This window comes from Amblyomma mixtum, chromosome 10 (assembly GCF_055824585.1).
Source record: "Amblyomma mixtum isolate Tamu chromosome 10, ASM5582458v1, whole genome shotgun sequence".
NCBI classification, from domain to species: Eukaryota; Metazoa; Arthropoda; class Arachnida; order Ixodida; family Ixodidae; genus Amblyomma; species Amblyomma mixtum.
In genome coordinates, this window is record NC_143021.1 from 113,493,803 (window position 1) to 113,511,691 (window position 17,889).

Genomic DNA, 17,889 nt, shown 5'->3' on the forward strand with positions numbered 1-17,889 from the left:
AGGGGTTAGCGGTTGTATTAAGGCAGAATAGTTAAAATTATTGGGTGGATCAGTGAATGGCATCGGTTTAATAACATGTGATAATCCAATGAAAGGCACTCGAACATTATAGTTCTCAGACTTTCAAATTCAGTCATGCTAATGACTCCACAACCCTCTCGACCAATCAGGGTATTTTATGACGGAGAAGCCGGAAATTTTTTGTGATATGAGAACCTAAATGTTCTCACATCAAGGAAGCGACACACAGCTTTGCGAGTTCTTTGGTGGGCACGCCAACCGCTTGGTTAATTCCAATTTCAAAAGTTGTTTACCGCCGCCGCGGTGGCTCAGTGGTTATGGTGCTCGGCTGCTGACCCGAAAGACACGGGTTCGATCCCGGCCGCGGCGGTTGAATTTCTTTGGAGGAGAAATTCTAGAGGCCCGTGTACTGTGCTATGTCAGTGCACGTTAAAGAACCCCAGGTGGTCGAAATTTCCGGAGCCCTCCACTACGGCGTCCCTCATAGCCTTAGTCGTTTTGGGACGTTAAACCCCATAAACCAACCATAAACCAACCAAAAGTTGTTTACCTTTGTCTGGTGAAAATTGCCAATGGCCCTTTATCGAAATGCTCGCGGCGTGTCGGTGACACCTGTTTCAACGGTGTCTTCTCTTCCGCAGGTTACGTGTTTGGTGGTGAAGTGCTCAGGTTCTTCCACGGTGGAGACGAGTGTCTCACTATTCCACCCAATTGGAGCGAGGAGACCGGTCAGAAGTATGTTCACCTCTTCTGCTGAGGCTATTCTTGCAGTCGAGGCCTGTCTTCTCTCCGGTCTGGAGTTACTCTAGAGCGTACATCTCTATTGCATTTTAATTACTTATTTTTTATCTCATTCTGATTTTTTAATTACAACTGTCGCCACTATGTTGAATCCTAGTTTATTTCTCTATGTTTAACCGTGAACTTTCAGCGTAGCCAGTTTATTGGCTTTTGTTTCTTTTAGGAACTGATATGGCGCATGTCACAGTTCTTGTGCAAGCCAAGAATCAAACTACGAGTAACTTTTTCCTCCTTTCATTACCATGCCCTTCTGCGATTGATAGTGGCGATTTGTAACGTCACGTCATTTTTATGCCTCGAGAAATAGTGAAGGGCGCTGACCAGTGGTCAAGAAGAGAAAGAACGAAAAGGATATGCTCACACCCGGTTGGTTCTCTGCCCCGCAGCATCATCGTCTACGAAGGCGGCGCCGTCCTGAACCAGGCGCGTTCGCTATGGCGGCTCGAGTTAGTGCGCACAAAGTGAGTATGCTTCCACTCCGTTGTTCTGTTACACACGGCGCCTGTGGCTGGTGCTTATTTTCAAACGTTTCCGAAGGAGCTCACGCTCAACGGCCTAATCAGACCAGTTCGCCTGCACAGTGGCTAATGACTGCGGCCGTGATTAATCTAACGGGTGCGTTGAATTAACCTGCGCGGCCGCCATGAAGCGCCAACTCCGCGCATTAACTGCTGCTTTCGTGGCTTAATGAGGACCTGGTGTAATAACTCCTCCGCAATTGGGGCTGCTGCGCCCTCGTGCCCGGATGCAGCTCATTTATGCGCCTGGCGGGCGCTCGGAACGCGTAGGTATTGCTGATGTAAAACTTGAGCAGGTGTAGCGTATGCAATTAATGGCTTTCATTTGCCGCGTGCTTCGGGAAAAGCTGACGACCAAAGTCATCGGCACACATACCTCCACCTATGAAAGCTTCTAGTTCGAGCATTTCGCATTTTCTCGTGAGCTGCTGGAGAGCGTATTTATTTATTACGATCGAAGTAGACAGGAAAAACAACTTGTAGCGCCCTACCTTTCTCACACTACGGGCGCAATCAATAAATGCATACTCCTTCGTGGTATGCGGCCGTTGCTCACGACGACGACGCAAGTCATTTTTGTCTCTTTTGGGCAAGCGCCCTTTTCACACCTGCCAATCAATGCGGAACGAGGTAAAATCTCTTTCGCTATGGTTGTCGTTGTGATAACACCATTTAACCGTGTTGACGAACTCTTGACGTTCAGCTAACATTGTGCGAATGAACCAGTCCTGTGAACTTTCTTTATATACTAACAGTTTCCATTGTACAGGGTATGCAGAGTACTCTCTTTAACACGTGTATGCACTCTGAGACCCATCTGAGCTTTTGTACGGCGCTGTTCTTGCCATGCGTGGTGATTCGGCCATGGTTACCGAGTGGCGTCATGCTGCCACAAGCTGCTTTTCTTTTCTTCCGTGACGTGCACAATCTTTGTGAGAAACGAAGCCAATGTAAATTTTATAAATGTATTTTCTGTGGGAAACATGACGAACATGGCCACGCTAAAACGCCTGCTCAGTGCGATTTTGGTAATAAGAAAACTTAAGCCACCGTGGTGGCTCGGTCGCTGTGGTGCTCGGCTTGGACTGAAATACGCGGGTTCGATCCCGGGCGCAGCCGTCGCTTTTCGATGGAGGCAGAATACTAGAGGTCCGTGTAGTGTGCGATGTCAGTGCATATTAGAGAACCCCAGGGGGTCGAAATTATCCAGAGCGCTCCACTACAGCGTGCCTCATAGCCTTAGTCGCTTCGGGACACCAAACCCTATGAACCAAACGAGGAAACTCAGAGCCCAGGCGGATTTTGATGAAACGAAGAGATGCAAAAAGCCATTAATTAGGAGGCACGGTAACAAGACGAGCAAGGGGCTCCGACAGCCGCCTTTTTACACGGTCAGTTACTACATATGAGGTGGCGCGTGTTCCACTTCACAGGTGGGCGGGCGGCTTCGTCAACTGGGGCTACCCGCTTCGCATTCATCACATCACGACGGGCCAGTACTTGGCCTTCGGCGAGAACCGCGAGGTCTGCCTGGTGCCCCGCGAAAAGGCCACCGTCGCCGCCACAGCCTTCTGCCTCAGGCAGACCAAGGTAACGAAGGGTGCTCTTATCCGATCCTCTGTATTGCGTGCACTTGACGCACTTCTATCCGTTAATAGATATTGCGTGCACTTGAAGCGATTCTAGCGTAATAGCACGTAGTCGATGAGATGCCATTCTGGAAAACATCGAATCTTTGGAAGGGTTCCTTCAATTTTGCCCTTAAGGCTGTCGAGAGCTGGACCGTATAGTCTCCATTTGTGATGGAACAGCAAAACGACGGGACAGGAGACAGGCGCCGGCGTACAACTCAGTTTACTTCGAAGAAACATGGCCTCTTATGCCATCTGCACAACCACATACGTCACACCCATGTCGCTCATGCACTCTAAAAGGTCAAAAAGGTCAAAACAGGTTGTGTAACCATGGAGGTAAATCAACATTTAACATGTCAAGTGTTAACGCGATGGACGGCGTACCATACAATGGTAGCGCAGCCTCGCTATCGAAGCTGCCTCGATGATTTCGCGGACCATCTGATCTTTGTGTTTCGCATGTGCTTTGCATCTGCTGAGTTCAGGGCCACAGCTTCTTGAGGGGCAGTCTCTGCAATCAATCCCTAGATTTCTGCATGATTATTTTAAACTTGTTTTGTGTTCTAATGGTCTATCGCTCATGCATCTGCCAGTCTGTCCAATGTATACACTTTCCCACAAGTCGCTAGCAACGAGTACACCAGGCCTTCGGTGCATTCCACAAAGGGGCTTTTGTGCTCTATCATGCACCCCTGCATGGCTTCTCTTTCGTCGGACCAGCATTCACACGTCTGCAAAGGTTTTTCAGTTCGTTAGGGGCAGTAATCACCATCACTCCAGATTTTCGACCAATTCTTTTTAGACGGTGCTGTTGTAAGTCAGCGTCTGTCTCCTGTCCAGTTCAGTCATTTTGCGCTGTTCTATCACTAATCAATGACCAACATGCCCAAGCTGTTGTCGTGGCGTAGTCTCCAGAGTTGAATCTTAATACCAAATCTACAGAGTTCATGTCCAGACAAGCGGAACTTCGCCCTTCGCAAGTGATGTTGGCTCAAGAATTTTACCCAACAATGGCGCAGTTAAGAGGGAAAGCTTTTCGAACTGAAATCTAGAAGAGAAACGCTATGCCTACGATACGCCACAGAAATTTCGGCGGTTCGGCGGTCAATATACATCGGGGACAGACGGTGTACACATCTCTTATTATCCACTCACCGCAGCCGCCACGCTTCAGCGTTAACCAATTGTAGATGCGGTACTTGCTGTTGAAATTTGAATTGAGCTCATGTGCCATCTTCAAAAGTTTCAAGGTTTCACGCCATACTCATGAACTGGGCAGGAGGCCAGCTACAGTAGCCCTGAAGAACCAAACCACTGTAGGCGAAGAATGTTTGCTTTCAACCCTAAGCACTTAGGGCGCACTTATATTCCAACTGCGCGACTTAAAAGTAGACCTTGTGTCCAAGGGACGCATCACAAAGGCTGTATTTGTACGTATCGAAAGAGCTGCGGTTGTTCCGGAATACGCAACGCAAACGCAAAAGCGGTTGCTGCCCACCTGAATAGAAAAATTCTACGCAACTGAATGTCGAGCGCAGTTACTCAGGCTAAGTCCAAGGGGTTTATTAAACCTCAGGCACTGTAATAAAACGTTTACTTCTGGTTCGCGTCTTGTTTCTGATATATTTTCTCCAATTGAATTATGCTGCCATGTATACTTTGCTTCTTAGCTTTCATGTGCGCCGCTAAAAGCATAAATAAAGCGCCTTGCAGACGCTTCCTTTTTTTTTTCAGGTACGCACAATAAGTGCCAATGCTTTATGCCTGCTTGCAGCGCAACATTCGCTAGGTAACCACTTGTGGACGACATGGTTCGCTTTTGCCCTGCAGTGGGCGCAGTGTGGCTGATAATGATGATAATGAAAATTTTGTTCTCAGCAGTATTGCTAAAATTGGTGTTCATAATGGGCACAGAGAGTGCTCTGTTGAAAGTTGAACGGCTACGGTGTTATTCAGGTAGTAATATTAGGCTTGGGAATAGGTTTCAAGAGTTTGAGAGACTGTACGGAGCATTTTACCATTGATGCCAATCAGTTCATCGTGTGCACGCCCGGGGCGCTGTATAATAAAAAAAAAGTTAATGTGTAACGAGCGATGTCCTCGTATGAAATAGTAAACTTGTGCGTAGCATACGCGGGCACGCAAGTGTCAACCGACACTGCCTGTAGTCTGCTGCAGTTAGTTTCCAGACCTAAAATTCACCATCCTGCCGTAAATGCGGTCAAGCCCGGCTATCCCAGCCGCTTTTTTCTTTCCCTCTTTCACCGTGATGTAAAAAATGCGCATAGGCGTCCTAACATAACCGACGACAACAGCCCGTGCAATACAACGAAGCAGTTCTGCAGTTCCTTAAACGCACGAAGTTAAAATTCTGCTTGTGTCCAGCACTAGCGCCCAATCTGCGAGTGAGTGAACGAAACAGCCACTGGTCAGGAAGTGCGCACATGCGGCCCCGCGTCCAAGTCAGGGGTTAAGTTCGGACACCGTGAGCCTGTCAAAGGCCCATGCTCCACATGCAGGAGAAAAGCGTCGGCTTACAGGTTCATGGTAATCTAATAATATGCGCCATATTTGGGTCGCACCAGCCCCTAACTGACGGCGTTCCTTTTCACTGCTTCCTTCTCGCGCAGGACGACAAGAAGATAGTGCTGGACGAGAAAGAAGAAGAGGTGCTCGGCTCACCGCTCATCAAGTACGGCGACACCACGGTGTTTCTGCAACACCTAGAAACCGGGCTGTGGCTCTCTTACAAGGTGACGACTTTCGTCTAGACCTGATTTTTGGCCTTAACTCTACATCTTATGCTACGCAGAATGTTTCTTGTCGTTAACGCCAACTTTTTTTTTCCAGACATACGAGACTAAAAAGCGAGGAGTGGGCAAAGTGGAAGAGAAGCAGGTGAGCTGCGCTTCTTGCCGTATATGCGGTCTCAACTAAACCGCGAAGGCCATTCTTTGTAGTGGCTGATACACCCGGTATATCACTTGAAATGTTGAGTGCTTCACACACACTGTCAATAGTACCGATGAACAAGCCTGGGTCTCCGGGATACTCTTCTGCGGCGGAAATCGGCTAACAAGGATGGAGCGATTAGCCATTTTCAAGATTAGCACTCATCTAAACTTAGCAATCGCCCGCCGCGGTGGCTCAGTCGTTAGGGCACTCGGCTGCTGGTCTCCGGGTTCGAACCGTACCGCGGCGGCAGCGTTTCGATGGAGACGAAACGCAAAAGGCGCCCGTGTGCTGAGCGATGTCAGTGCACGTTAAAGAACCCCCGGTGGTGGAAATTATTCCGGAGACCTCCAGTACGGCTCCTCTTTCTCTCTTCTCTCAATCCCCCGTTTATCCCTTCCCTTACGGCGCGATTCAGGTGTCCACCGAGATGTGAGACAGATACTGCGCCATTTCCTTTCCCAAAAACCAATTTTTCAATTTTTTTCCAACTTAGCAATGGCCAGCGGTAATACCGAGTACTCGTCCCGGCTTCTTCTTCTCCCCGTTGTACGTGCCCTACTGCGATTGCGAACAGCCGCACCTATGTAGGTGCACGACTGGCCAACATAAAGAGACGGTGAACGGTCCTAATAAATAAAAGCCAGTTGCATGTACAGGCGCCGTCAGAAGTAAATTGAAAGCAATATTAATACTAAAGGCAATATTATTAATTAACTGCAGGCATCATTTTTCACCCTATGGAACCGAATGGCCCATAGGGTTCTATTCCAAGGAGAGCAGAATGTTGGGCAAGTTGGTTGATATGCATACTGAAAAAATTGCGCAGAAAAAACGAGGACTTGTCTTGTATTTGCTTTGTCCTCGTTTTTTCTTCGCAATTTCTATTCCAAGGCAAGACAAAGCAAGCGCAGCAGGGGTCGGTAGCGAGTGTGGTGTACGTATCAGGAGGGTAGTCTTAACCGGAGATCAGTGGAAGAGGACTTTGCCTTGCACTGGATGCAGTGGCTGCTGCTGATTATGACGCTGAATCGGAATATATTACAGGTCAGCTATGCTGTGTACATGGGCCGTATACTTGAGGATCTGCGGTTTCAAAAAGCCCACTCTTCCGATAGCGGAATGAAATCCCGTGGGGAGGCTAAGCCGATTCTTAACTATTTCCCATCGGGCAGGTTTCGCTATGGCAACATCGCCCTTCTCGATTCTGGCTCAGTGCTTGCCTCACTATAGAGTACGGAGCCTGTATAGAAAAGAAGATATTAACAGCGCGCAAGTTGGGAAACGCTATCTAATTAGATATTTTAAGACATAGTGCTACGAAATGCGAACTCCGGTAGAGGAGGGTAGAGAGCTGGGGCAGTTGGTACATAGTTCTGACGAAAAAAACCAGCGTAAGGACGTAGACACAGAGAGGGACACAGGACGACGCTGTACTTGCAACTGATTTATTCGCGGGAAACATACAGATGGGAGTAGGTTGTCCAGACACTGTCGGAAGCATCACTGCCGTCCTTTGTTTAAGAACACCACCACATGCGCACACCATAAGCAAAAAGAAACCAAAATAGAAAATAAAAATAAAAATGTCCGTCACTGCATTCTGAGTTATCTACAGGTTCTCGAAAGCGCTTGAGAAGCGATACTCTTTTTGATACAATATCACAGACGTGTAACTAACACAATTGCCTTCGTTTTTGATGATGTGATATGCCTCCAAAATTTCGCGTTGGCTTTTTGTTTTGCCCTTACCCAGTATGGTGGTGTTCTTAAACAAAGGATGGCAATGATGCTCCCGGCAGCGTCTAGGCAACCTATTCCCATCTTCAGTAGCCGCAGGCCTTTCGTGCTATCGTAGCCACAGAACAGTTAAGGCGGTACAGACGAATCAGGTAGTTAGAAAAAGAAGGAAAAAATGAGAAGTTATGCCGTACGTGCATTCACTTTCGCACAACATCAAGAAAGTCGCCAGTCGCCAAGGTGTTGAAGCTGTATTTTCAGCCCCTCGTAAACTGTCTAGTATGTGCAGGCGCATAGGTAAGACCAAAATTTCGCTGTGTACTATAAATCACAAGTTTAAGTACGTTCCCTGTGCAACACAAGTCGTTTATTGTGTGCTTTTATCTTGCGGAAAGATATACCGGGTGTTTTTTTTAGAAGGTCCAAAATTTTTAAAGAAAGGTAAATTCCTTTAGATTTACTTTAACCCTGGGGCTATACTGAGGGCTACGGTGGACGCCAGGTAAGAGGCAAACTACTTTAATTAGTTCGCTGATTAACTGAATACGTTAATTGACTTTTATAATTTTCATTTTAGGGGATATCTTGTATTAGCAGAATTGTAGACCGTCTTCCAAACAGTCCAGCCAAGAAAAAAAAAATTAATGAAAAAATTGTTGCGCGCGTTACGAAGCGAGAAAAAGTCACCCTGGTAGGCAGCTTCACACTGTAGCACAGCGTCAGCGAGCGCCTGTGACGTAGTTCACTCCGCCCTGCGCTTTGTGTCAATGCGTTTTTGTTCGAACTCGGCATTCCGTGAGGCCGCGGAGCGAATCGAAACAAGCAGCGATAGCGCAGGCCGCTCGTCCGGGCTTCAGGTGATATCAGCAGTGTGACCCAAAGCGCAGGGCGGAGCGAACTACGTCAGAGGCGCTCACCGCCGCTGAGTTACGGTGTGAAGATGCCGACCAGGGTGACTTTTTCCCGCCTTGTAACGTGCGTGAAAAATTTTTAATTAAAATTGTTTTTTCTCCGTAGGACTGTTGCAGGACATCTCCAATTCTGCGAATACAACATAACCCTTAAAATAAAAATTAGAAAAGTTTATTAACATATTTAGTTAATCAGCGAACTAATTAAAGCAGTTTTCATCTTGCCTGGCGCCCGCCGTAGCCTCCAGTATAGCCCCAGTGCTAAAATAAATCTAAAGCAATCTGCTTTTTTTTTCATTTTGGACCTTCTAAAAAAAACACCCGATATGTGGGCCAAACGCGACGGTGCCTGAACGGCCGGCTACGAGAACATGAAAGGTCCGTGCCTTCTGAAGATGGGAATAGGTTGCCTAGACACTGCCGGGAGCATCAGTGTGATCCTTTGTTGAAGAACACCACCATTGTAGGTAGGGGCAAAAGAAAAAGCCAACGCGAAATTTTGGGGGCATATCACATCATCAATAACGAAGGTAATTGTGTGAGTGACACGTCTATGATATTGCATTAAAAAGAGTATCGCTTCTTAAGCGCTTTAGAGAACCTGTAGATAACTCAGCATGCAGTGACGGGCATTTTTATTTGCTATTTTTGAGTTTTTTCCTTATGTGTGATGTACGGTGTGCGCATGTGGTGGCATACTTTGTTGAAGGGTATTTATCTGCGTGTTTCCTGCGAATAAATCAGTTGCAAGTCCAGCGTCGTCCTGTGTCCCTCTCTGTGTCTGGACCCTTCCGCGGGTTTTTTTTCTTAAGAAATGCGAACTCTTCGACTGTGCAAAAGTAATTATCAATCGCAAAACCCCATGTGGGCACGTCCTAGAGACGCAGAAGGTGCAGGCGCAGATGATAGCGACGGAATGGGGCGAAGCTTTATATTGTCCCTTAGTGAGCTTCGCAGATTTCGCGCATTAATTTTTCGAACCAAAAGCCGCGAAACTGTATGTTTTCTTGCTCCGCGGAGTGACTGTTGCTGTTCCTCGCAATTAAGCTTGTTCGCCGTTGTGCTGGAGGCCATAAGAGGGGCTCACACCCCTGCACTGTTAGCAGGGCCTTCTTCTTTCATACTGGTGAACAGCGCAAAGGACGTGTTGTTCATCTCCCTCCCTGTTTAAAGAAAACACAGTAAACCGGGAGAGAAACGGTTAGCCGATTGTGCAGGAGCAACGGTCTTGAAGGTTGCCGTAAAACCCACGTGGTTAAGCGAGGGAAGTTATCGCGTTCGGCGGTACACCACGTGATGCGCACCAGGTTTCCGAGAAGCGGACAGCGAGCGCTGCCCGGGGCGCTGTGTTCGCTTTCCTCGTCTTTCGGTTGTCCTTTCTGTGTTTCGGCGCCGGGACTACAAAGGCAAATGCGTAACGTCTTCGCGGAATTCACGCGGTGCTCGCAAGTAAGCAACCTTGTGGGCAGCGTTGCTATTGGCTCTTTCAGTCTGAACGAAATTCTTCCCATCGGCTCAAAGAAGCCATATTCGTATCGGATAAAGAAATGGTCCCTAGAAGGCTGGGAAAACGTATCCGAAAGCGGTAGTTTGGCGTGGAGGGGCTCTGTAGAGACAAGCGGCAACCTTCGGACTGCTGCTCGGTACCTCTGCTCAGATGTTGCGCGCCCCTGATTACGACTGACTGTTTCGCTATTTAATCTCGGATCAGTCTCACTCGCCATTAGGAAAAGCGAAAAGGCTGATATGGCCTCTTCGAAACGCGGCCTTGACTTTCCACGACGTTCCTTTTTTTTTTCTGCGTACTAGACAACGAGAGCAGTGTTGAGGCGTTCAACCACAGAAGCCCACCTCAATTGAGCCGGGGTACCTATCCTCTCCTCGCAGGCCATCATGTCGGAGGAAGGCAAGATGGACGATGGCTTGGAATTCAGCCGTGCCCAAGTGGAAGAGTCCCGCACGGCGCGCGTCATCAGGAAGTGCGGATCGCTCTTCAACAAGTTCATCGTGTAAGTAGCGGAGGGCCGGGCGCTATTATTTTTCGTTCCTTTTAACACGCCCACCCTAATTTTTGTTGGTAGTTCGGAGGCTGAGCCTCGGACGAGCAGCCGTCAGGAGCCTTTGAGTACCTCGTAAATCTTACGCGCTCACCTGACGCCCTTCCACCAGCGCCGATTAACGGTGCAAGTACGTTTATACGCAGACAACAATGCCCTGCGAGGATGAATCTTTTCCACATTCCCCACAGGCACCCCTTTTCCTCTCGTAATTTTCGTTCTTCCACTGCCACCTCGTTTTTCTGAATTTTTTCTTCGTATCGTTGGACAGATATCCTTCTCTTACTTCTCGTGTCCACAGTACAGCTTTCTTCTAGGTGGGAAATTGTTGGAACAATCCTGCTCTTCCTTACTTCAAATCAAGTCAAATCAAATTTATTTTCCAACAAGTGGATGGCCGCCTGGGCTAAAAGCTGTACAAACAGCTTGACAAAGGCCCAGGAAACCAGTACACAACATAGCAGGAGCAAACAGCAAATTTCAAAAGTTCCTTAAAAGTGTTATACAATGCATACGTCACTGTAGCACAAGATGAAAACAAAACAAAAAATATTATTAATAATAAAATCAATGGGAAAAGCTCAACAAGGCAAAAAGTTTGTAAATGCGAGTATAATATTTAAAGTAAGAACACATGTATGGATAGATTATATTTGCACGAAGTAGGTTCTGAATTGGTTAGGACTAAAACCAACCGTGTCTTTATATTTGTTGAGAAAAGCGGGAAGATTATGAGCCAAGGATTGAAATTTGTAGTCAGTTCTAAAATGGGGCAGGGACTATGTGTCAGTGCATCTAGTGTTTACTATTGCAGTGCGGTGTTCAATAGATGCAAGTTTTACCATGAAATTACCAATACCTGCCGAACCGAAATAAGTTAATTGTAACAAGCGATATTCATAAATATTATCCACATGGATCATATTAAGTGATGTTATTATGGGTTGAATATTTGACGTTGGTTCTAAGTTCACGATGAGACGAATAATTTCTCTTTGCAAGACAAGAAGCTTGTTCATATTTGTTTCTGTTGTTGTTGCCCATATATGCTAGAGTACAGCAGTTAACGTGAGAAAGGAACAGAGCATAGTAGATTGGCAGTTTAGCACTTATGGGGAGCAATATGCGACAGCCTGAGATTACACCAGTAACAGTAGAGAGCTTTTTAGAAATATGGCTTATATGAGTGTCTCATTTAAGATGCGAAGAGAAGTATACACCTAGAACCTTATGCTCATGAACTATCTCTATGTGCTGGTCTTGGAAAATGAGTGGATCTAGGGGAGGAACTTCTTTATTATAAGCTCGAAATATAATGGCTTTGGATTTAATTGGGTTTACCTTGATTTTATTTGCTTTGGTCCAGGCTGAGAGTTTAGTAAGGATATCATTAGATCTTAACACTAGTTGGCTGATATTATTCGCAGAAATAAGTAGTACCTTATAAAGACAACATATCACCAAAGTACCTGCAGCCAAGGCTCTTGTTCCTCTTTAAAAGCTCTTCCAATAGCGCTTCGCAGCTGGGATGTAATCCGTTAGCCGGTGCGTCTAGGTGGTTCACATAAAATTGTAAACTGTACAGACACTTCACTGTAGCATCAACTACCGTCAGTAACCAATGCTTTATTTATTTGCTCGGATACTTAGCATCTGTGTTCCATGTCTGGCGTAGACTGACCTGCTGCTGCCTAGAGTGATTGCAGCGAGACGTCAGTGCAACTTATTCGTCCGTAATGCGCGCATCACTGAATATAAGGTAGTGAATAAAGGATGAAATCAATGATGCTGACGATTTTCACGCTTGTGCAACGTATGCCAGGACACCTATTGAACGCGCCGAGGGTCGAGTACTCCTTTTTACCTGATGTGTGCGGCACTCTTTTCAAGCTACACGTCGGAACGTGTGCACTGGCAGTCAGTCACCATTTACGCTTCGCTTCCTCAGGAATCTGGACGCGATGCAGAGCGGCGCCGGCAGGCAGGACTCTGCCATGAGCACCATCGACCAGGACGAGATGATCATGTGCTTCGAGGACCTCATCAACTACTTCGTGCAGCCGGAGGACGACATCGGTCAGTGGCCGACTCGTGTCTTCGTCTTGTCTTCGTCTGGGCAAAGCGTTCATCATTGGCAGGGATTAAATAGGGCCTTCGCTCCGAGGAGCGGCCTTCCTCCTCGGAGCGAAGGCCCTATTTAATCCCTGCCAATGATGAACGCTTTGCCCAGACGAAGACAAGTCCCCTTGTCGAAACGTTGGCTCAAGCAACCTGATGTTTTCCCCTCCCTTGTTCATTTTGTGATCGCCAAGGACCATCTACCACACCCTCTCTCTACCATATCATAAGTAAATATATACTAACTTTCCTCTAGGATAACGCGTTCTTTTTCAGCATCAGCACTGGTTCCGAAAAGGGCTCTCTACCATAACACAGCTCATAGAAACGATACATGATTTTAGTTCAGCCATAGATGTCCAAGAACAAATAGATGTCATTTGCGTAGATTTCGAAAAAGCATTTCACAAGGTTCCACACAGTAAATTACTTTTCAATTTACATAAGGTAGGAATTAGCGAAACTATTCTATAGTGGATTGACGCCTCTGCGGGAGATTCGAGACTCCCTATTTTTTGAGCGCCAGTGAAACGAGGGCCACAGGCAACGGCCCATTCTGAGCGCCGAGACTAGCAAAAGCAAAGGTTTGAAGACTAGCTATTCCACTTCAGAGTGAGCTACTATCATCTGCACGGGCCGGAACCTCAATGTCTATTATGCAAGGTGAAAGAGACGCGGGCTCCGATGAGGCGGCGTGGAACCAAATTGACCGACGCAAATTTAGAAGGCTGTTTATGCCCGTGGCTTTCTTGCGTTTACTGAACAAGTTCGCGTTTGGAACAGCCTGCATTATTGCAGTACGTTTTCGTTCGCCGATATAAGCAAGCATCTAGGGTTGTGGCCAGTCAGAGCAAGTCCCGTCTGCATTTTTTTTTCGTCCTCCTCGTTTCGTGCTGCGTCCCCTATAACGAAGCACCGCTTAAATTTCTTCACACCTCTTCTATCTAATCTGGTGGCATAACCCTACTGGCACTTATAAATTACAGTAACATCCCAGCAGGGGTGTGTCAGCCTGACTTTTGCTTTCGAAATTTATTACTCAGTTATTCAGGCCCAACTCTTTAGCGGTAGAGTATATGCGTCTTTCGCGAGTTTTTTGTGCTTATTTTTTGTCCCGAACAATTCACGGTATTGCGTATTAAACTGTACTTTCTCCACTGTCTTTGCAGAGCACGAAGAAAAACAGAATAAATTGAAGGCTTTGAGGAATAGGCAAGATTTATTTCAAGAAGAGGTAAGTGCACAAGTTTTCTTAAAGTTCTTTCCTAGGGTAGATTTGCAGAAAAGCGCCTGGGGTATTTATTTATTTATTTACTTATTTATACTATCCATCCTAACTCGCGCCCATATAAGGGGGGGGGGGGGGAGAGGCATCGCAACAAACAACGACATGCCAAAATACACAGAAAGCCTACATCTGACATTTAGTGTGCTGTTATCGGAAAAACGCTGTTAGTACGCGTGCACACACACAAGTATATATCGACGGTAAGAGTTACACAATAACAACAACAACAACATCATTAGCTTGTATTTTGTTACACTTCTTCAAGGCGGCACCGAAATGGTTCGCGGCTTCCTGATATAATGACATTTTCTCGATGTCTATTCCAGTGTCGTGCTGCAGATGGAAAGAATGAATGTCGTAAGCAGTCCTTCGAAAATTTGGCCTCTGTCGCACTTCTACTAATGTTATTACGGATTATTCCCGTTGAATCATCCTGCATATGATACTGTTTTTCGACGTGTACCGAGCCGTTCATTATGTCACGCAACAGGCGCAGCCGCTTCTATTTTTTTTTATGCTCAGTTCGCTCGTGCGTAAAGTGTGGAAACAGATTCTTGCCTGCGACAGCATGACTTGCAGGTTGGCTTAGCGCGAGACAAACGACGACAAGAGAGGAACACAGGACGAGCGCTAACTTGAAACTGAAAGAAACGGAAGCAGAATTACGAGCTCGACGAAATGAATGCGCATGCCCAGCTAACTACTGATCAAGACGAGGGGTTTTAACCAGCTAACCACTGATTATGACGAGGGGTCACGAAAAAGACAATTTGAACCAAGATAATCTGGGGCTAAACGACGAGATAAAATTGCACGGAAAGTAACAGGAAGCTCCACTTCCACCTTCAAGCAGCAAAGCCCAAGAAATTACGCAGCATTTAGAAACATAGATTCCTTTCTCAAGAGAGCAATAGACGCTTCACTCACGCACGTATCACTTCCTAACCTCTGAATGAATGGCGACTCAAGAAGCTCCGTTGCTTGTTGCCCTTTAGAAAGGCCAAAAACTTTAGTTTTTTCCAAAAGTGGATGACATCTGCAGCGCAGACAATTCTCAGGCAGGTTCCTAGATGATTTAAAAGAAGCAGCGTGTTCCCTTCGGCGTTCTCTGAGGCAGCGACTGGTGTGCCCTCTACAGACGCGGCCACAGCTCAGAGGGACTTCGTAAACCACACCAACTTTGCAGCCAACGAATTTAGTTGCATGCTCGGTGCTGCAAGCCAGTTTCTTATGGCTTCTGCTCGCCGGTGCGCAAAGGCTTGACAGTTTTCGAGATGCCGTGAAAACGACGTCCACACCAAACTTTCTTGCTATCCTCTTTATTTTACGCGATACGCGGTTAACTTAAGGCACCACTACAGATTTCTTTTTCTGCCTAGCTTTCATGGCAGTGCAAAAACTTGCGTAGCTGCTTAAGCAGGCCATCCGCCACAGTCGTCAGCGTCCCTCCCTCTCTTGTCCTCGTTTGGCTCGCGCCAAGCCCACCTGCAAGTCATGCCTTTTGATCTACGCTTTGCTCAAGTGCATGAACACACGAAACGCGAAGCACGCCGCTGGACTTGTTCAAGCTTAAGAGTTTTGGTATGGGGATGCCGTGCTTCACATGCGTATTCCATTATAGGACGGACCAAGACCTTGTGTGCACATAGCTTTGTCTGAGGATAGGCTTTTTTAAGCATTCACCTCAGGTATCCTAGTCTTTTATTAGCTTTACCCACCACTCCGTTTACATGTGCTGTCCGCGGGAGATTTGAGGTTACTGTGAGGATTGGTATTTATACTCAGTTACTCGGTTTAGCGCATTTCCGTGAAGGTTGTGTGAAAAACCTAAGGGCTGACATTTGCGAGTTAGGGGCTTAGCTATCGTACTGTTGGGGACATTTGCCATTTCGAGCACCATTTATCAATGGTGGACAAACATTGGTTTAGCATTACATGATCGCCTGCAGATTTCATTTCCTTAAATATAACACAGTCATCCGCGTATAGTCTATCTCTTACGGGGCAGTGGTCTATGATGTCATTCATGTAAACCAAGAATAAAAGTGGCCCCAGGACAGTGCCCTGTGGCATCCCTGGAATGGCTTAATTCATTTATTTCGGACTCCTAGCTATCATTACTCACAAATTGCTGGCGGTTTATGAAGAATACTGCTACCCCGTTAACAATGTCATCACCTCCCTGGAGTTATTTTAATTTAAGCAGCAATTTTCTATGATACACTTTATCGAATGCCTTGGTGAGATCAAGAAATTTCATATCTATATGCCACATACGATCCAAAATCTGGCACAGGTCATGTGCGATTTCTACCAGTGACGTAACTGTTGAAAGGCCCTGTTGGAACCCATGTTGAAACCCATGTTGAAGCTTATATGTATGTTTTGTATCCGTGTGCTGCTAATATTGTATAAGTTTATTCTTTTGGTTTTATTATTTTGGTACCCGTGCGCTGCTAACATTGTATAAGTTTATTCTTTTGGTTTTATTCTTTTGATATCCGTGTGCTGCTAATTTGAATAATTTTATTCTTTTGGTTTATGTAACAATGTAAGTTACTCCTGCTTGGGCCAAGCAGTGGCCTGCAGTATTATGAAATAAATAAATAAACGGATAACTAGGTTCGTCAAATATATTGAGTCATGCTATAGGAACGCAAAGGCATGAAGCCAAAAATGCCGTTTTTTCATATTTTCTTCACTGATTTAACGATTTAGTCGAGGGATCATATTGTTGCGGGAAAAAATATATTTACAGATATTTACAGGTAGAAAGGAACAGCTGCGAGCGGCACCGAGAACACAGCCAGAACTTTGTTGCCGTCTTCGTCTACTCCCACTCGTTCCATCGCTCATTGTCGTCGTCGTCTACCCGCTTCAGGACCTCCGGCAGCTGAAACGCCATCTCGGCGTTAGGGTGGCGACGTATGAGCGTCGTGATAAGTTTTAAGGCGACAGACGTGGACGATGTCGGTGGTGGGGCCAGAGGACGGCTACGCCTACATGATCGCTTCTGACCTACCGCCGATGCTAACTCACGATCTTATGTGCCTCTTATCATCTTTTCGCGACATCTTCAACTTTGATTTCCGTGTTTGGCTCGTATCTCTGTGGTGACGCATCGCATAAACACCGGTGATGCCGCTCCTCTCCACAGACATCCCTACCGAGCGCCCAGCGCCGAACGCACCGTCATAAATCAAGAGACGGACAAGATGTTCGCAAAAGACATCATCGAGCCCTCGTCAAGCCCTTGGGCTTCACCAGTTGTCCTGGTGAAAAAGGAGGACGGCAGCTGGCGCTTCTGCGTTGATTATGGGCACCTCAACCGCATCACAAAAAAAGACGTATATCCTCTCCCGAGGATCGATGATGCATTACATTGCCTCCACGGCACCAAATATTTCTCTTCAATTGATCTTCGATCGGGGTACTGGCAAATTGCCGTTGATGAAAAGGATCGCGAAAAGACCGCCTTCGTGACGCCTGATGGCTTATACCAGTTAAAGTCATGCCGTTCGGCCTCTGTAACGCGCCGGCTACCTTTGAACGAATGATGGACTCTCTTCTTCGTGGCTTTAAGCGGTCTACCTGCCTCTGTTACCTAGACGATGTTGTGGTTTTCTCGCCTACCATTACTCCGCACCTCCACCAAATATGTTGCGGGAAAGAATATACTTACAGATATTTACAGGTAGAAAGGAACAGCTGCGAGCGGCACCGGGAACACAGCCAGAACTTTGTTGTCGTTTTCATCTCCTCCCACTCGTTCCATCGCTCATTTTCGTCGTCGTCGTCGTCGTCTACCCGCTTCAATATCATCCCGCCTGAGTCTCTTGATAACTAATA

General features: G+C 46.6%; 1 protein-coding gene across 5 annotated transcripts in view; it reads left to right on the top strand.

Annotated features, from left to right (window-relative positions):
• The window catches only part of LOC149326706 (ryanodine receptor-like), a 542,398-nt gene that overhangs the window by 130,147 nt on the left and 394,362 nt on the right, over positions 1-17,889 (top strand). For all 5 annotated transcript variants that reach the window (XM_089563500.1, XM_089563501.1, XM_089563503.1 and 2 more), the window contains exons 8-15: positions 663-756; positions 1,209-1,283; positions 2,774-2,930; positions 5,605-5,727; positions 5,825-5,872; positions 10,465-10,586; positions 12,583-12,710; positions 13,922-13,986. In XM_089563500.1, coding sequence (XP_089419626.1) covers positions 663-756; positions 1,209-1,283; positions 2,774-2,930; positions 5,605-5,727; positions 5,825-5,872; positions 10,465-10,586; positions 12,583-12,710; positions 13,922-13,986 — 812 coding nt within the window. The remainder of the gene's footprint in view (positions 1-662; positions 757-1,208; positions 1,284-2,773; positions 2,931-5,604; positions 5,728-5,824; positions 5,873-10,464; positions 10,587-12,582; positions 12,711-13,921; positions 13,987-17,889) is intronic.